The sequence below is a fragment of the Lipophrys pholis genome, assembly GCF_963383615.2.
Source record: "Lipophrys pholis genome assembly, chromosome: 4".
Lineage (NCBI taxonomy): Eukaryota > Metazoa > Chordata > Actinopteri > Blenniiformes > Blenniidae > Lipophrys > Lipophrys pholis.
The window spans coordinates 22,226,443-22,247,586 of NC_137637.1; the positions used below are offsets into that span (position 1 = coordinate 22,226,443).

The window sequence follows — 21,144 nt, forward strand, 5'->3', positions numbered from 1 at the left end:
CAGAGACATTAACTGCAGGAGTAAACAATGAATTTGTTGTGAATCATCCATTAAATAACATTCCTTTTTTCATGCCCTGAATGTTATTTCTGGATCCAGAATTCGATACTGACTCGTTGTAGAATCCTGTTTCTATATCCATCGTAATGAAAGTGCAAATCTGGGCAACAGTGGAGGCACAGCAACATTAGGATCTGGTTTCACCACTGAGACGTGTAAATCCAATCACTGTTGAATTTAGGCTTCACCAAAAGATTTTTTTAGACACATAAATATTGGATGTGTTTTTCGTATGTCACAGGTGCTCCCAGCTTATATTAATTTATTGTTTGTACATGGTAATACATGTGTATATGTATATACTGTATGTGTGCGGCCTCCTGAGATATCGCTTCCATTAATGGACCATGTTCAGTCCTTTCCCATCCAATAAGATTCTCTTTGTCAGTTGGAAATGTGATTTTAGGGAAGCCTACCTGCCATTACCTACGCTTCCTCTTTGCAAGACTCTAAGTCATTCCACTGGGGGATCTCCAACCTGCTCATCCAATCTCAGGGCTGCATATACAGTAGATGACCCTCCACTCTTCAACACTTGGTATCACCTTAGGGGATATTACCATATTAATGCTTCACTCTGCTGCTAGGGAAATGGGTATAAAATCACACTGAATAGCATATTTCTGGATTAAAAAAAAAAAAAGAATACCCCACTCATATCCCCTATTTTTTCTGTTGCACATGATGCCATCCACTAATTTAAAAAGAAAAAAAATCTGCCCTCTCACATCTGTTATCTTTACTTATATTTTTTCAGCCCCCATCCACTCCTCCCATTCCTTCACACAGTCTGGTTTGAAGTGTGTAAGAGGTTGGCAGGCTTTACGCTCTTGAATTAAAAAGGCCATCTGGTGAAGAGGGAAGCAGAGATGGCTGGATAGGAGGAGAGCGAGAAAACGAGAGGCAGAGTTTTTCTTTGAAGTTAATGTGTAGACAGAATCCTGGGTGGGATATTATATCTGAAGTGTAAACATTAGTCTTAGCAACTGTCATTTATGTATATACACACACAGTATTTTGGAAGAAGCACATTACACTAATCTGGTGTACAAGCTACAAACAATGGCTTTTTTTTTTTACGAGTTTTCACTAGTTTGAGAAAACCCCAAGCCATGCAAGAATTCATTTTTATGCGGCATCTAATAGCGCTTCTTAAATATCATAATGCAGCTATAAGCAAATAAGCATCGCTCCTCATCTTGAATCTATTTTTTTCAACCATGATTTTCAGTCACACTAAGCGTGCTCATTTGAATCGTTTTTTTTTCACTGAAGCCGATAGCGAAGGTGATGACCGACCGTCTCTGCACATACATTTACATTGACAGAGCATATGGAAGGTTTTCTCAAAGGAGGCACCTACTATCCTAATAGTTTGTATGTTGGAGAGTCGTGTGTTCAGAGAAAAGGAGTCCACTGGTGAGACGGAGGCCTCCTGTGGGAATGCAGAATCAAGGCAGAGACTGACAATGTGTCAGCCAGAGATCCTTTTGTCACCATCCTCTCTTGGGACTTTGCTTTACCAGCACTAACATTTTCCTCCCGCTACAGAAATACATTCGAATAAACACATTTAGTCAATTTACAGCACAGCTGAATTAGTCATATCAGCAATTCAGACATTTTTCCATTTTTTTTCTCGCAAACATTCACATGCTGCAGATTCCCACCACACCGCAGCGAGGCTGCACTCCACAAATATCAAAGTCCTCTTGTTGTTCACAGTTGTCTTGCTTCACTTGTTGTGGTTGCCTTTGTATGCACAGGAAGTAGTGACTTCACCCATCTGTGCGGGCTGTTGCTGTGGAGTTTCACTTGTTGACAAAGTTTGACATCAACAAATTATTTTCAGCAAGAGAAAAAGGACCTTTAAAGTTTATTTTTGTTGACAGTTTTTGAAATGTCATGTCACATCATATTGCTTGTTAAATTTTACTGTGTTTGCAATTGAGCGAACTCCTACACAGTAAATCTTGATAGTGCTGGATAATAGTCTACTGGATCGTGATATTAATTAGTGGTTAGAAAGAGATGCTTGTGTGACCCAGTGATGGTTGGGTGTGTTGCAGTTTGGAAGGCAGAACATGAAACGTTGTGGCTGGAATCTGATCACTTCGGTGGGTTCACGGTGCAGGCTTCCCAGCTCTCCCACAAGACCAGGCACCATGCATGATCAGACTGGCCCACTTGCCCTAGTCTGTCTCCGACTTTCTCTTTACCCTCTCCATCTACTGGCAAGTTCCCATGGAAACAACAGTGAGAGAGAGAGAGAGAGAGAGAGAGAGAGAGAGAGAGAGAGAGAGAGAGAGAGAGAGAGAGAGAGAGTGAACCTCTAAGGAATGTGGTCTGCAGTCTGACTCCTGTTGAGAGTGAGTAGTTTGAAATGGAAAGAAAGAAAGATAACTGTTAGTGTCCCGCTGCTCTGTTTACATAATCTTTCATCAATATAGTTAATTACTGCTTGTCAGCCTGCTTAACTTGTTGAGACAATGGCTATGAGACAGATCATTCTGGCTCAATAATTTACTCCAATAAACCTCTCCCACACTCAACGCTCTGTTTAATTAAGCCTCTGGGATTTGTGGGGACTGACACCAGGGACCAGACGCATAAAAGATTACTAGTTAAAACTGTGTAGGCTTGACAGAAAGATAGAAAAAAGATATCTGTCGCCGTAGATTCCTGAAGCTACAAGCACGCTCTGTTTTGTAAACTTCCATCATACTAATACTAGGTGTGTATGCATGAGCCTCATTTCCACTCCCACCGTTTGCCATAAATAGGTGTCGAAACACCTTTATGCAGCAGTTTGCATGTTGATGTTTACAAACTCATTGCACATTGGCTGCATTGCCAGAGCTCTCCATCAGAGTCAGAACAGCTGTTATTATACACAATTTATATGCACAGCTGAGTCCCTTTAGCACCTGTACCATTCATCTTTTATCATATGTCACTTCTCTGTGTAACTGTAAAATATCACGGGGTATTTCGATCAATAGTTCATGTATAGCCCTTATAGTGGAAATAAATAAATAAACATGTACCCTAATGACAATGTGTTCTGCAGAAACACGGTTTAATTGAATAAATGATGAAATAAGAATGGTGATTAAGAATGTAGCATAACATTTTAGATGGCTGTGTAGGCTGCGATAACAAGACCACAAATTGGGAATGTATTTTTGAATTATTTTTTTTACCAGCATTTCTTTTGTGTTTAATTCCCAACTCATCATATCACCCACAGCTGGCTGTTGATGAATGTGTGTAAGCCTGTCTGGGGGAAGCATGAGGTGCGACCACTCTTACCACACATTCTTTTTATAGATGAAATGGCATCGGTTTGGCCCCGGGACAGAGCAGTAAGACTGGAGCTCCACTGTTCTTACATGCACTTGATCTGGTTCGACTCTTTTCATCGAAGTGTCACATTAAATTGAGATGCGTATCAGGACACTATTGTTTGTAATATCACAAATTTCCGAATCAACTCTTTTGTTTAACTCCTACAAAGGAAAATGGTGGAATCATGTTGGGTTTTAGGTGGTCTCAGAGGAGATAATCTAACAAAGAGTTTGACTGTTCTCGAAATCTGGTTTTGTTGATGGTGAAATGAAGTGATCAATACAAATCTTGTGAGTTATATTTACTGATCCGCCATAAAAATATCACCATTGGCGGGTGAAGTGTTAGTGGAATCTTTAAGGCCGCAAGTTAATATTTTGTTCCCAAACTTGATCTCTTATAAGCAGAAAAATGGCAGGCATAGCACATATATTTAGATGATAACATATCCACATTTAAAAGCCTTTTTACCAAATCTATTATCATCATTGTTACATTTCCGTAAGAAAAAGGAAGTGCAAGTTCTTCTTAAAGTAATGTGGGCTAATGGACGCAGGATTTCTCCATCCATCCATCCATCCATCCATCCATCCATCCATCCATCCATCCATCCATCCATCCATCCATCCATCCATCCATCCATCCATCCAGCCAGCCAGCCATTCATCCATCCATCCGTCCATCCATCCAGCCAGCCAGCCATTCATCCATCCATCCGTCCAGCCAGCCATTCATCCATCCAGCCATCCAGCAAGAAACAGAACAAAAACAGCAATTCCAATTACATTTATAGTCTTCTTTATTATTTTTCCACTTTTCAAAGTCATCTTATCTCTTTCAGGCTACTTTGACACCCATTGACACTATTTAACTCACAACTGCTCAAAAACAGAAACAGATAAAAAAAACATCTAATTGCTTTAGAGGTGTTGTGAGCAGATTGTTTTGCCTTACATAACATACAAGACTGCAGGATTACCATTGCAACAACACATCATCAGTAGGGTAAAACTAACCTGTCTCATGACGGTCTAATCCCAGCTCACATTCTCTTATTGGGTGAACAATCCAATGAAAGTGAATTCTGCTTCACAATGATAGGAAGAGCCGACATATTCACAAGACATGCTGGATGCTTTTTCTGTTTTCAATCATTGCCAGGTTGTAGTTCTATATTTAATTCATTAATATTTAGATGACACCAATTTACTTGTCTATTACAAAGATGAAGTTGTTTGTTGAACCGATTTCCGCAGAAAGCAAACTTTGAAATTAAAATCGGCAGTTTTGCAGTAAGTTCTTTCAGCTCTGAAAAGATACCTGACCTTGCATAACAATTGTGGACTATGTCTTATTATTACTTCAAATAACCACATGATTGGCTTTGCAACTCAAGGACAGATTTTAACACCCAAATTGAAGTTGAGATGTTTCTCACTCAAACCCCTGAATGCACTTTTAATGTCAGTGTGAGTCATTTCAGCTTTGCTTTTTAACTGGGAAAAGAAACTCTCACACTTAGTTTTACCCTCACTTACTGTGCTCAAAATAAACATTATATCACAGTACTGACGGCAAGTTTGTTGATTTTCTTTACGTTGATCCAGACACAAAATCACACAATCTCAAACGGCCTTAAATACAGCAATTTTGTATCAATACTTTACCGCCTTTTTTTAAAAAAAAATTTTATGCATGTGGACTTTCCCTCTTCAGAAAATGGATTTTTTTGAAATTGTAAGCAATGTAAGTTGACAAAATGTGCCTTGGTGGTATTTCAAACCTCTGGTGTACAGGAGCATGTGCACATGTGATTGTAAAAAAAAAAAAACGTGTAGATGCATTTGCCATTGAAGAGTAAAAGCAGCTAAAGGTCACACAAACAATAAAACAGAGAGGAGGGAGGAATAAAAGAGCCCAAAATAAAACACTCTCTCTCTAAATGAGCATCCACTCAATTAGCAATTGACCACGTGCAGCAACAAAACGTGACAAAACCATTGAGAGAATACTGTCCTCAGTGAACTCTGCACTATTGGTGAACTTAGGCCCCAAATCTCTGCAGACATAAATATTTCATGATTATGTGCTGTGCTGCAAAATGTTTTCCTTAAGAGAAATATTTGAAATGGTTTGTGTCTTTGTATGACTCTAAATTTAAAAAGAAAAGAAAAGAAAAACTCAGGGATGACTTGCTGAAGTACACACATCTATTGATTGAGTTACTCCAGCTGCGTAGTGGCACTGGTGATGATGATTAACAAGTCTTTGTTCTTTTTGTCTTTTATGTCACACACACACAATCAATAGGCATCACAGTACGGGGAATATTTTCAAATTTGTGAAGCTGGTGTCAAATATTTTCATGAGGCGAGTGTGTCCCTGCCAGACACGATGCCTGTGAGACAAAGGGATCATTGTACTTCGGCTCAAAAGCTGTGACTGAAATTCTCTCTGTTTGATCCGCAGGCTGTAATCTACAAACGCTCCGGAGAAGAGAAGGACGAAGAGCATCGCAATGATGCTGTAAATGGCCTCGGTCAGAATAAAAACACTGGTGCTTTGAGATCTGGAGGTGCTGCTGCGCCTTGCTGCTCTTTCCTTCAGTGCCGCCACCATCAAAAGCTGACCGGACACTGACCAGAACCCACAGGCGGGACCGTGACTGTGTTTTTCCCAGGGATATGTCATTGGGGAGAGCCCCTGTGTTGGGGGTGCGCCCTGTGCCCCAACCCCTCTGGCTGTCCCACCTCAGCCTTCTGTGCTTATGCGTGTCTCTCTTTATGGAGGCACCCCAGGGTTTACCCATGGTGGGTTATAACACTGACTCCAAGGGGGAGATCACAATGGACGGAGATTTGATGATCGGTGGCCTGTTCCCTGTGCACCAGAAGGGTGAAGGGGCAGAGGACTGTGGCAAGATCAACGCTCAAAGAGGGATCCAGAGACTGGAGGCCATGCTGCTGGCATTGGACGAAATCAACAGGGATGAGCGCATCCTTCCTGGGATCAGACTTGGAGCTCATATACTGGACACATGCTCTAAGGACACCTACGCACTGGAGCAGTCTCTGGAGTTTGTCAGAGCCTCCCTCACAAAAGTGGATGACAGTGAATACACGTGCCCTGACGGCTCCTACGCCATCCACGATGATGTCCCTCTGGCTATTTCTGGTGTCATAGGAGGATCCTACAGTGATGTCTCTATTCAGGTAGGAAGAGAGAAGACACACAAAACAATAATACTATGTTACAATAATATAGAATTTATTTGTTATTTATTCAGAAGTCCTGTCTCAATTTGTTTAATAATGTATAAGGTTAAGAACTTACCCAGAGTAATAGAAATGCTTCCAAAGGACGTGCTTAATTTAGAATATTTCTCTTAAATTCTACACAGAAGCTCAGTATTTTGTCATGATGTTTTTCATCAGCCATGTCAATAATAGTCATCCCCATTACAATTGTCACAGTCAGCAGACACCTTTTCTATGTGATGAAGACTTTCTTCCTGGAGGCCCATATTTTTAATTTTCTAATCTCTACTTGGTTAATTTCCACCTCTCGGAGTAAATGAAAGCTCAGAAAGTTTTGATCCTCCATATTATATAGTTATTACACTAGTTAATGTTATATTTACAGTCAGACATCAACCTAGCTTGATGCCATAAAGTTAGCGTCTGTAACGCAACATTAATTCAGTCATTCGGTGCAATTACAAAAGGTGTATTTGACTATCAGCCACTTCTGTGGGGTTTAGGGAATGGAAAGAGGATGGAGTACAAGCACAACAGTGAGTGTGATGGATTGTCATATAACTGTCCATTTAGACTTAAGTACCATGTGCAATTACCCCTTGCTAGATGTTAACACAGGGACTTAATGAGTATCAGTTCCGCACGGAGGATCTGTTTACCTGTACGCCCATATGCTCGGCTGATCTAATTTAGAAGATCTCTTTCTATTTCCCGGTAATTCACACTTCAGCAGTGGTCCTGTCAGAGGCAGACATGCTACAGATGTTGCGCTCAGGATGGGCTGACAAGATGACTAGTGACGGCATGATTACTCTCAGCAGCAGTGCTCCTTCAGCTCGTTCGAGCTGATGTGATGAAAGCTCAGCTAATTGCTTCTCAAAATCTTCAGCTGTAATATGAAATCCATTGTGAAAAGAATGTGTCCCATGGAAGTAAGCTCTGTAAATACCAACAAATATGCATGCCTCAAAGCATTAAGTCAAAGTCCTCATCCCTGCTCAGTCAGCCAGAGGCTGGAGTCCGCTGTCTCGACTGAATAGCATGGTTCACCTCACTTGAGAGATGCAGCTTGATTTTCCAGATATCCGCTTGTTTGAAGAGGCCAGCATCTTCTTGCACAACCAGAAATAACAACTAAAAATTTGATCACTGAAGAGCCATTAATAATGTCAGCTATTGATACCCTCCCCTCAGCAGCTTTACCTTGTACGACAGTGGAATTACAGTGACATGCGTTTTTTCATTTTTATCCTGTGTCCATGCCACCACCATCTGCTGGCAAGCATTATATTTTTATTTCATCTGCCAATTATTCCTTATTAACATAATATCTACATAACACATGTGAGAGGCTTTTTTCAAATTGGAACACATTGATGTAAATATGAAGTTATCATAGTTTGGGAGCCAAGGTCACTGTAACCCTATAATTTTATGGTAATGCAAAATATATGAAATGCTGTAATTAACTTTGTTCAAATTTGGCACCCACATGTCCAAAGTGTAGGTTTGATGTTTAAGTTATTGTCATTGTGACCTCAAATTATGACCATTTATTGAATACAATACCCAAACAAGTATCTTCAGTTTTACCTCATGAAGTCCAATTTGGAAGCGAAAAGTCAAAGTTAAAGATGAGTGTGACTTTATGTTTGCAGGACCTTCCACTACACGTGTCAACAGTTACCACTCCATGTGGCATGAATCAGGACGAACGATAACGTCACTACTTTTTGAACTACAACCCTTTTGTCAGTATACAGTATACATGTCAACATACTATAGATATCCTGGGCACAAACTAATGACAGTGAAGGGCTTTTTCAGTGTCAAAAGCAGTAACCTCCAACATGATTAATGGTCAGGTGACATGTTGGACATTAAATATTTGTCAGGCTTGAGCAAACATTTGTGAGTCTTGAGCAAACACAACGCCAAGTGTACAGTCCAGTCTGACGATACGTTATACACAAGAGCTCCAGGGACATGATGCAAGACAAAGATTCGGAGCACCTATAAAGGGATTCCTGGTGAAAAGGACAGTTTGGAAATAAAGGATTTGATAAATGAGCTGTAATTTTAGCAAAAGCCTGCATCTGGGGCTCCAGAGAGTGCCCTTGTCTTGTGGTAATTTATGGATGTACTATTACAAGCATGAGGTCTGAGGTCTGCCCTAGCTTCTCTCTGAATCTTCCTCATCAGTAGGAGCACACCACAGGACGCAGTTCTCCTTCTCACCATGAATAACTCCCTGCATTGTTATGAAGCTCAGTCATGAGGAGTGCAAGCTTTTGCTCTTTCTCTCGGCTGGCTGCTGAGCATCTAATTATGGCAGTAAATCTGCTTCAACCTTAACTACCTTTCCACTTTTAAAATCAACCGTGACCACATATAAATATCTAATCCTCGTAATGATGTTTTCACCCCCTTTTTAATTGGTGAAATAACAGAATGTGTTATACATCCACAAAACTTGAAAATCTTGGTCACATTGGGAATAGGATGGATGGAAGACAATGTGTTTTTGTGTTGGTTGGTTTGACTATTGTTTAGTAGGATTAGGACACAACAGAATTTTGTTGAGAATGATTAAGAGAGACAACAACACTACTGCTCTTACCAAATATAACTACAACAGTTCACTTCAGTACAATTAAATGTTTATTATATAGCACCAATTCATTAGTTATTTAGCGCCATCACATTACACTAAAATAAAACATATGGAAAAACTACTGTATAAACATGACTAAAGCTGTCATTGGTACCAAGTATAGTAATAGTAATATAGTAATTATCGATAATAATATACATTTGTGGGTTGGAATTTCCCTTTGGAAACTAGACAGGATTGATCCGTTTCGGATTGTCTTGTTTGTTTGTGGGATGGTGGAAATTCACCAAGATATGTACTTGGGGCATAGGAATATGCAGCATTTCTGAATTGCCCATTTGTATCATCCTGACATAAGGCTTCTGTCCGTACCACGCTGGTCTTGCATAATCTATTGCCTGTCAGACCTTTGAGTGAACCAGTCCAGCTCTGTGAAAGGTTACAATGCCTGCTCCTCTGAGTGAACAGCAGGTGGTTAATACAGAGGTGTGTATACATCCCCCCAAAGGCAAGGCAGTTACTAGACAAGTAACAATATTAGTTTAACAGACCCTTATTGCCATGGCAACATGGAGGAACATGGCGAACTGACAGGTGGCGAGAACGCTGAGTGCCATCTAAATCTGTCACAATGAAGTAGCGTGTTGCTGTGCTGCTGGTGTTGTGGTGTGACAATCGCATATATGGGGGTGGATCTGGCTGCAGGCCTAGCCATGCTGGCATTACTTGGGCACAGATTGAGTTAAGTGTGGAGGCGAAGTTATATGACGCTCTTGCAGGCAAGGTCCTGTCGTCCCCATCTGTGGTTGCAGCCGGGCTGTCTGGTGGTTTGGCTGAGGTGTTCATGCACACAAGAGGATGTAGAGGGATCGAATGAGAGATCATGTTTCACAGAAACACTGAGACAGTGACGGGCAGCTATGATCACCAAGCCGAAAGGATGGGGTGAGTCACATGGTATCATATGGCGTCAAAGCATCTTAAGCAGTTAAAAGGACATCGGTGAGGCCATCTGGGCAGTTTGACTGAATGTGCATGGAAAAATATTTACATGATGCAAGTGTTTAGTCTCAAACATTTTGCCTAAGGTTGTTCTAAACAGCAGGTCATCAGTGGAAGTAATGACCTTGTGATGACAGACTCACTTCATTCAGCGTATGTATTCATGTGTGAGGAGCTTGAGAACTGACAAGACACATCTTTGCTCACAAGGAGAGGTCATCCCTATGACGGTTGGAAAAATCATGCACTTCACTTACACAAGACCAACACAGTTCCATAGCTTTTACAAATTCATAATTTTGAGCATGATAGTGACACACATGTATTTATGTTTCTTATTGGTAAATCACTTTAACTTATGTTTTCCTCAGTTTCCTCAGGACTCCGGATCAGTGGGTAGACTGGGCAATGTTCCACTTGCAAGAAGATAGTTTGATTCTCACCTTTGCCCGTTCGTGTCCTGGGGCAAGAGACTATGTCCCCCAAGTTGCCAGTTGCCAAACATATTTGAGTGTGAGCAAATGGGCTTGGGAATGAGAATCCGAGCACTCTTGTAAGGTGCAATGAGAGTGCTGAAGCAGTGATCATTTACCTTTTAAGTAAAATCAGTTTTTCCATACGTAAACACAAAGCTACAAAATATTTTTTGTCAGCACACACTCTTAACGTTTCTGTTTGTTATAAGGAGAGACAATCGTCTTATTGTTTTATAGTGTCTTAAATGTGCGGGTTAATCAGAGACATATTCTATTCTACAATTACAGTCCAGGAACATCTAGCCCAAGGGCTGGTGTCTGATTAATACATGGATGGGACGCCACTTTACCAGACAGCAGTTTGTGCTGCGAAATGTGACTCACTGTTAAGAGAGCATCTCCAGGCAAAACATCATAATCACCAGGGCACATTAAAAGAACAACACCTCTGGAATGTGAAATACTCATAAAATAATGATTCCTAAACAAAAACAAAAATTGAAGAGATTTCTGGAAACAATGTGCAAACAATGAACATACTTGAGTGGGATCTTTTAGAGAAGCTAAAATGTGAACATAAAATGTAGAACTCAGGCGAGGGCATTTGAATGAAAGTTTTCTCTTTGTCTTCTTTCTGAATTAATTTGAATACTTTTAGACTCTGTCTGAAGTATGGTCATTTCAACTAATTAATGAGACACCCGCAAGTTTATATGCTGAAATCTAAAAACATAGATTCTAATATAAGTACTCTGGTTGACAGCTGAAGGCTAAACTGTTTTTGCAAAAATCATAAGGTGAATTTATGAGCTTTCAACCGGCTTAAGAATCAAATTATTATTTTTTTCATTTCCCACAAACAACCTTATTTATAGCAATGTCTTCTTCTGCAGGTAGACGGTGCCAATCTCTGGAGCATACATGAGTCATACAAAGGGTTTAAAAATGGATACACACATGACAGACTTCATGCCAGAGAGAGAACAATAATGATGAAACGTATCAGTAAAGCCATGCAGTGAAAATGCATTATTCATGAGTAAAAGTAAAGAACGTGCTCTGAAATTGTAAATAATTCACATGTGATTGGATTATTCAGTGGTTTGGCAGAAACCGCTATTTGTGCAGTTGAAATACATATCATGTCCACTGCACAAGTTCAAGTTCCTGATATCTGATATGAATGACAGAATGGCAATAAGTAAACTGAACTTGAACAGTTTCCTAGTGAATTTGTATCGGGCTTGTCAGAGATGTTTGCATAAAAGAAGAGAACTAAGGAGACGGAAAAGCAATGAGTCACAAAGGAGAGACATTAAATGAATGGAAGTGACTACATGTCAACGCTGAGTTACTGACATTGTAAATGAATGAATGCGCAGCCATAGCTTAACTTGTGCTGTTGTCTGAATGGTTTCATTGCTTTGGAGGACTACTGCAGCATGAAGGAAATTGATATTATCTCGCTGGATTAGGGAGTAGGACCTGATCAAAAAGCATCCTCACTTTAAATGTCAAACGGTTCATATTTCAGCTCTGTTAGAGTTGTTGCCAGGCAACTGAACTATAGCAAATAAACTAATAATGAAGTGATGCATACTTCTATGATATCTCAATGCATGGGCTTTACGTGCATGCAAGCCCGTTCTGCATGCATATGTTTGTGTTTCAGTGCTGCGGTGGGCTGTATACGTGTGATACTGAGTGGAGCTAAGGACCGCTGCTTGGGGAATACAGTGTTATTGCTGTAGATGCACACTGAGACAGTCTGCTGGGAAGAACAGATGGGCTTTTCATGTAGAAAAAATCATGACATCTCCACAAAGTAGGTCTGATATTTCCTGGACCAGCACACTCTCTGTCAGTCTCCTATTTTCAAGCTCCCGTGTGTCTCCTTCTTTGCTTTTCATTTCTTTTTGTTAATGTACATTGTGCCATCACTTTGCATGAGAAGAAAATATTACACAGTGTGTAAAAGTGCTTCATCTTATTTGTTCAATATTTCTTTTGCACCTGATTTGAAATAGCAACAAAAAGCCACTGTACACCACATTTCAATGGCAAAACATGAAGGTGTACTACATTCATCGCACGCTCATTATAGACTGTGCTTTCAGTTTGACTTTTGAGGATGATCAACAAAAAGTAATATGCACATACAAACAGGAGTTATTCCAATGAGGATTTTGAATACATTAGGTCCTGTTTGCATGGAAATGATCTCTAGTGTTATTGAGTGTGCACCCAGAAATATGTTACAGGGTCCAGTTTCTAAAACACTTTTATACAGCTCCCTTAAAATCTGCAGATGTAGGCAGGAGGACACAACATCATCCAAAGTGAGAATCACTAAACAGCAGCGACTGCAGGATACAAATGTATTTCCTGCAGACACTGAGTCAATGCATTACACATCACCCACTCTTTTGGCTCACATCTTTTGATGTCATGTGATTCATTCCTAAATCTCCTCTTGTCATCTTCTATCCTATCTTGTACCCTTTGAACCCACCAGACAAGAAATCCTCGACTGGGAAAGCTTGTGCTGTTGCAGCCAATTGTAATTTAGGCTACTTAGTAATAAAGATTAAAATGACAGGGATCATGGTAACCCTCCATCCTGTTGATATCAAACAAGATTTAAACATCTTGAAGTGGTTTAACTGGGACTCAACAAATACCGTTGAACCTGGACATGTGATGTGTTTGTCTCGAGCCATTACACCATTGTGCAAAGTCAAGTTAAGTCTTTTTTTTACTTGCTACCAAACATACAATATTTAAAAGGACCAGTCATCCAATGTTTGATTCTGTGGTTTTGGCAGCACCCTTAAAAAGTTTGACACCATTTATCTTTCAGCTATTCAGTCTGCTGTGAATATCCTCTCTCAGTGGTTCTTTCTGCATGTTTGTTGTAATGCTCACTTTGTAAAAACTTATCTCGATAACTCTTCTTGGACAGTTGCTATTTGGGTCAGCTCCCACCGCAGCATTCTGTGGCTAAATAAAATGTACATTTGTCACTTTATTTCAGATAAAAGCCTCCCAAAAATTCAAGAGATCTTCTGGTTGTTGTCATTGCAGTGTGCTGTTTGTGATGACTTGAATCTTTTATGTAAAACACTAAAACTGGGTCATACTTGTGAATACATACATGATATTTGTTAGTGCTTTCCCTCTATTTTATAAAGTTGATAGTTTTAGTCTTTTCTTTGCTTTGCATTTTCTTTGACCTCTCAGCTGTGTCCACTGGCACTTTGCCAAACTGCCACGGTACACAAGATATTTTTTTGACATCCTGCCTGGTAAAATATAATCTAAAAAGATCGGGAATGTTTTGCTTTAAAGCAGAGTCACCCAGACTCCATATTTGCATGTGCTCTACAGCTGCTGCCTATCCATCGGTAGCATCTTCACTCACATCTACCATGTTGAATGAAGTCTGAAATATTCTTCTTTGGCAGGTGTGTGGGTTTTGTGTTCTTCATATAAGCCACGTAAGCATCTGTGCAATCCTTTCAAATAAGCCTGTTGTATCCATGTCACATCTGCCACTGTTCATTACAACCTTTCATGAGCCACATGTAAGTGGATTAGAACTCTATTTGATATAGCACAGGGAAATTACTCACCCAGTAGAAGCACTGACAAATTTAAAGAAAATGTGGATGAAAAAATATGTCATAAATGCAGCCATGCCAGCCAACTGACCGTACCTGTCAGATATTTGTTTTATCATTAAGATATATAATTAAGATAAAGAATATCCATTTGAAAATACTATGAATATGGTTTCATTGTGTTTAAACCAATGACTAACAATATGTTGGCAAACACTTTTTTCCTGTTTGCCCCCTTGAGGTTTGTTGATTTTACTTCTGGCAGCATCAAACTATTCTTAATTTAAATTGTGGGAGAAAACAAAAATTACAGCTTTCATGACCAATCTTGCTGTTTAATGTAAGGTTCAGGTTTATAACTAAAAAAGAGAACTATAGTACAATTGGTGTTGATTGTGTTACATTGTAAAATTGTCAATGGATTTCACTCACAAAGTACTTTTGAACTGTGCTCAGTCCATCCATTTGGAGCAGTTTGGAGTTCAATTTCTTGTTTCACATACTATAACTATGACTGTATAATTTGAAGGTACAGTAGGTACAGACTTTCTACAAATAAGCATATAAAGTCACATATAAATATATATATATATTGCATAAACAACATTAAAATGTGCATATAGATCAGAATAAGTGCAGGACCAAGGGCATACATATAAACTCAGAGTGGAAAATACAAGGAAATAATTTACATTGAAGGAGATATGAGTATTGATCGTATACACACTATCTTTACCCAAATCAGCTATATATCATATCAAACAGAGTCCAGAAGTGATGTGAAAATGACATCCATGTTAAAATGGGTTGACTTATTTGGATGTATGGATTTCTTCTGTGTTCTTTCTATTACTGCAATTCATATCACCTGGTTTCATGTTACTGTTCTCAAAAAATCTGTCATGTAGCACCAGCACTTGCTACAAAGATCTCTTCTAATTTTGTCTGCCTGTTATAAAAGTGCCAAAATACACCTTAACGTACGCTCCACAAGCAGTTCATCCGCTGACTTGTTAATGCACCAACATGTGTTCTCTGTCGTCTTTGTCTAGAATGGCTCACTGCTCAGAGATGGTTAAGACACTCAGCTTAAGACCAACATAGAGTCTCACTGGCCTCAATACAAATCCCACGAGCATCCTCTGCATACACTGCATCCTCCCTACAGGAAGCCTCTCTGCCTTTTCTGACTGCCTTCATATCAAAACAAACCAAGGCGCCACACTCCTTAAACTGAACAAAACATCTGTTTTCCGAACATTTAATAACTGTTGTCAACATTCACCAGTATTTAACAACTCAAACACCCTCAAGCTAATTCCAATTATGTACACCAAATGTTTTCGCAATTTAATCATTTTTACAAGTAAAATCGCTAGTTTCTTTGTAGACATTACATCAGATTAATCTATTGTTGTCATAAAAAAAATGGTTGTCGAAAATGTGCCAAATGCATTTGTTCTAGTTTTGACTTTTATGTCAGAGGCATTACTCATAGGTTTCGCATATTCATTTGAAACCTACATTGAAGTATGAAATCCAGGGATTCCATAAGTGACCGGTCTTCACTTTCAGAGATAGCTTCTTCTGGAAAGTATTAATAGAAATGTGGGATTTGGATTGCCAGTAACTAATTTTTGTCATCATAATGTGAACAATAATTGTCTGATCCCTTCAAATATGTATCCACAACTTGCAGAAATCCTCCTGTCGACTAGAAACAGTTTTTTTCCATAGAAGAATCCAAATGGAGGGCAGTTTCAGTGCTTCAAGTTGCTACACCTGCTTTGTGTCAAGTAGGGCTGAAAAGGGACAGAGTCTGTGGGTGAAATGCAGCGTACACTCCTCCTAGCAAGTAATAAATGAATAGTCTGATTCACCATCGCCCACACAAACACAAACACTTTCAAGAAGTTTTAAATCACTGTTTAACTGAATCAGCATGTGTTTCAGCTGTGGGAATAAGCTGGAAAACCTGGAGAACACATGCACAGGGAAAACATGCAAATTTCACATTAGTCCAGTTTCACTATAGAACGACAATGCCGACCACCACAACGCCCTGCCACACAAAGTCCTCTATATCTACCAAATTATTCATTGTAATGAAAAGTCTTCATATGCATTTAGGAGTGAATTAGGAGAAGACCATATCATTTATCACACTTAGGATGGGCTGTGCAGTTTTTGATTAAGAACTGAGTGATGTGAAATTGATTTATCAGTGTTTATGTGTCACTTGCCACTTTAAATCATACTCTCATTTCTTCCTGTGAGAGCAAGCATACAGCTACCAGCTGTTTTACCGCCGGATGATAGGGGTTGTCAAGGCGATTTAACGATGATTTTATTCAGGAATGTGATTATTAGCCTGTCCGCATAGAGTTCCTCCAGCTGACCTGAAACTCTCAGGAGAATTCAACCTTTGAACTAATAAGAAATACTCACTCATGTGTTTCAGCAAGCTGTATTTTCATTCTCTTTCTGCTCCGCTGCAGATGAGACAGAAATATCCCCAATGTAAAAAAGGTAAAAAGCCTTACTATTGCATCATTATGTCATTTTTTTTGGCTGCTGCTAAAACAAAGACCAGATTGTCCTCGTTGTGCTGCTGCATCTCATTTTTGTGTGAATTCATCTCTCATTAATTCCAATAAATCTACTGGTCTGGAAACCATTGCCACTGGCTCATTTAATATTCATTTTTCTATGATCCTGCAGAATAGCAAAGATCTCATGTTTAAGTCCACTGGCACATCACAAACATTTACCACATTATTTTAGTGTATCGTCTAGTTTTTTGGGGGGTAAATACACTCACTTCTTGAATAGTTCTTGTGTGCTCTGAGAGCACATTCAGCTTGTGCATAAAATATGTTCACTGTTCCTCATCTGAATCTAGTCATTTAACAATTTTGTCCCCAAAACACTGATTTTTCTCTAAAAGATATTTCTAAAATGTGCTTTTAGCACATCAGAGAAACATATTTCTTAACACAAAAGCAAGCTAAAGCTGTAACATAAAAATCTATCTGTTATATGAAATGGTGACCATCAACCAGCCCTTCTCATAAGAGCGGTTATTGTTAGCATCTGATGCGAGGCTTGGGCTTGTTCAGTTCAACTGCGACTTTTAAATGGTGGGGTGGGTTTTTATAAGTGTTGCCAGAGAGCTTAAGAAAAGGTCTGGGGGACCCTTTTTTTATCTTTTAATTATCCAGATGAAATTATGAGAAAGAGAAAAACGCAGAGAGAAAAACAATTAGCTATGTAGCACTCCCCTGTTTAGAACTGAATTGATCATATCAGAGAGTAAAATAAGCGTCAATGCAAAACTGTAAGTGTAATAGTGAAGACATTTACAGACTACATAGACGTACCAGATATTTAAATAAAACATCTACTGTCACTAGCATGAGAGGAGCTATGCTTTGGTCGATAACAGAAATATCTTAACATGAAAAACTGTCAGAAGTATTCAACCAGATTGTAAGGCTACAGATGAAGCATCTGAGGGTTGAGAAGTTGGGTGGTCGCATGTGGTTTGATGGGGGAAATGATCCTCCCACACTTTGAAAAGCCCTGCAGTAGAAGATTTCCAACAGTCAATGCTTTTGTTGAATGAATAATGGAAAAAGCAACTTGTCCTGTGGCCACCATGTAGACAGTTTGTTAAAGAGGATCAACTGCTTTGACACATATATCAAAAAGCCAACAGTTCCCAGGTATTGCTTCAATTTTTCATTTGCTTTAGATAACACCCGGAAAGCATAAATATAGTACTGTTCCCCCATAGTTACACTGTTCTGAACTATTTGTACTGTGAAGCAGGTTGGTGCTCAGAAGAGTCACAGTACGACAATATGGGAATAATAACAGAAACTCACAGGAGATGTATTTGAATGTGAATTTCCTCTGTGGCTTTCTCAGGAATGAATCATTGACATTCAAGATGTGGTGCCATGAGTGTGCTGGTGTGAGAGTTGGCATTAAAGTCAACCAGATTTAGGTTGGCATTCTTTTGACTGATCAGACCAGCTCCCCTTAGGCTTCCACAGAAGTGCCTGAAGCAAAAGCCAGTCAGCTGCTGCTTCTGCACATTGCATGTGATGTCACGACACTGACAAAACCTATTACACAGAAAATGCGAAGTTTCAAGATTCTGTGATACTTTGACTCCTTTTCACTCCCCAAACCCTGCCCTCAGCCTTACTCTGCTTTTCTGTCTCCTCCTATCTATACCACCCTTCCTCCAGCACACAGATCTGTGCTCATTTTTGTGCACAGTGTACTTTACCATGTGGGTGTCGCGCCTGTTCAGATTCAGTCCTCTGTTCCCCTTTCTTAAAAAAAAAAAATCTTAATTCAACACATTGCAATTGAGAAAATATGACTTCAAGAAATCCCTACAATTATGTAGCGCGGGTATGACTCAGTCAGCATGAGTTGTGAATGGGGCAGCAGGGATCCGGCGATGAAATGAGAGACTGAATGGTGTTAGATTAATTACATCAGCTGGGGAACAAGATGTAGTGTAGCTACTTTCATTTATTTATGTAATGGTGGGTGAATATAACATGTCCCAGAGTGGACTGGTGCATGTTCTGTCTATCCTTAATGTGTTAATTTTCGGGCTTCTGACATTTAATTATATTTTTATGTAGCCCTCACAGCAGATTATTGCTATGTGTAGGAAACCTAACTCCCCTGTCTTCTTTTTCTTATTGCAGGTGGCCAATCTGCTGAGACTTTTCCAGATCCCTCAGATCAGCTACGCTTCTACTAGTGCCAAGCTCAGTGACAAGACCCGCTATGACTACTTTGCAAGAACCGTGCCTCCTGACTTCTACCAGGCCAAAGCTATGGCTGAAATCCTGCGTTACTTCAACTGGACATACGTATCAACTGTGGCATCTGAGGGAGACTACGGTGAGACTGGCATCGATGCCTTCCAGCAGGAGGCCCGAGCCCGCCAGATTTGCATTGCGACTTCGGCCAAGGTGAGCCGCTCCATGAGCCGCTGGAGTTATGAGAACGTGATCCGCTCGCTGCAGCAGAAGTCCAACGCCAAAGTGGTCATCTTGTTCACACGCAGCGAGGATGCCCGCGAACTGCTGGTGGCGGCCAATCGCATGAATGTCACCTTCACCTGGGTGGCCAGTGATGGCTGGGGAGCACAAGAGAGTGTAGTGAGGGGAAGCGAAGCCGTGGCAGACGGGGCGTTCACCATTGAGCTGGCCTCCTATCCAATTCCTCAATTTAATGAATACTTCACGTCCCTGCACCCGTACAACAACACGAGGAATCCCTGGTTCAGAGAATTTTGGGAAAACCAGTTCCAGTGCAGCCTCCATGATCTGGGCTGTGGGAAACATTCGCTCCACGAGGCTCCGTTTCAGCCAGAATCCAAGATCATGTTCGTGGTGAATGCTGTCTATGCAATGGCTGCTGCCTTACATAACATGAGGCAAGCCTTGTGTCCCAACTCCACCAAGGTGTGTGAGGCTCTGAAACCTGGCAATGGTCGAAAGTTTTACAGGGACTACATTCTCAAGGTCAAGTTTGATGGTGAGCAAAATCTTGATGAGCAATTACTATGACAGTCATGCTTAGAGGAAACAAGTTTCTAATTTCTTTTCTCATTGAGCTCCCTGTAGAAAGCTCCACACAAAACTGTGTAATATATTCCTTTTTTCTCCAAGAGTTATTTGCACGCACCCCATGCTGCCATATTGGATTATATCGACTTAAATTCCTTCTGTTAAATCACATAAAATGCTGAATTAGTCAAGGGGTCATTCAAAATGTTTACACACTGTCGCTGACGATAAGTTTAGTAATGAGTCATTTAACAGGGACAAAATAATTTACACACCCCCTTGCTTGGAGGAAGGTTTTACTGTGTTTAACCGAGCAGGCGTTCTTGAGGTTTAACACTGTAGATACTGATCATTCAATCATTTTTGTAGAAAAAAGCTTAAGGGCTGAGCAAGTAACTGCACAAGCCCATCCACACAATCCTAATCACAAGTTTCAGTCAGACCAAATGCATACACTTTTATAAATGAGCTTCTTTGTTTCACCCTTGGACTCATGGCAATACTGACGTTTTCATTGTTGGGAGATAAACGTGGATGGCTGTGCTCTTACACAGCTGTGCTGTTCTGCTCTTCACAATTAAAATAAACAAACAAACAAAAAAAACAACAACGAAAAACCCAAAGGACCTACTGTCCAGAGACTTACAATTGGATTAAAGGCCTTGAATTAGTGAGTCCCATGAGGAATTAGAACACCCTATGGAGAAAACACACATAAACAGGTAGACCTCTGACGTCTGCATGCAGTTTATAATTAGATCTGATGTAAATAACATCGTCTGTCGTAGGGATGTCTCATTAAGTAGTATTCAAATAATAACCCCTCACTCATTTGGCATCATTTAGTGCATAATTTAAAGCATGCAGTCAAATCCAAACAACAGGGGGATTGCAGGTAGTTGCAATAATTCATTAATTCATTTTACACAAACATACATACGATGAAGTGGCTTTAGTTTGAATTTAGATAATTTAGATGTTATGTATAAACTCTTGCATGTTACTGTTTCCTGCATCAAAAAAATCACCTTGAAATAATGATAGATGCTGTATTTTTCACTTTATTGGCATTGTATGAGAAGAATAATTATTTAAAACTCGTGAGGAGCTGCTTTGTAAATTAAGTAAACCCTTGGTACTTTTCTAATCTAGCTATGTGGTCAGAGT

General features: G+C 39.9%; 1 protein-coding gene across 1 annotated transcript in view; it reads left to right on the forward strand.

Annotated features, from left to right (window-relative positions):
• The window catches only part of grm2a (glutamate receptor, metabotropic 2a), a 33,604-nt gene that overhangs the window by 6,130 nt on the left and 6,330 nt on the right, over nt 1–21,144 (forward strand). The window contains exons 2-3 of the mRNA XM_080462286.1: nt 5,878–6,620; nt 19,108–19,945. Coding sequence (XP_080318412.1) covers nt 6,093–6,620; nt 19,108–19,945 — 1,366 coding nt within the window. The 5' untranslated portion in view covers nt 5,878–6,092. The remainder of the gene's footprint in view (nt 1–5,877; nt 6,621–19,107; nt 19,946–21,144) is intronic.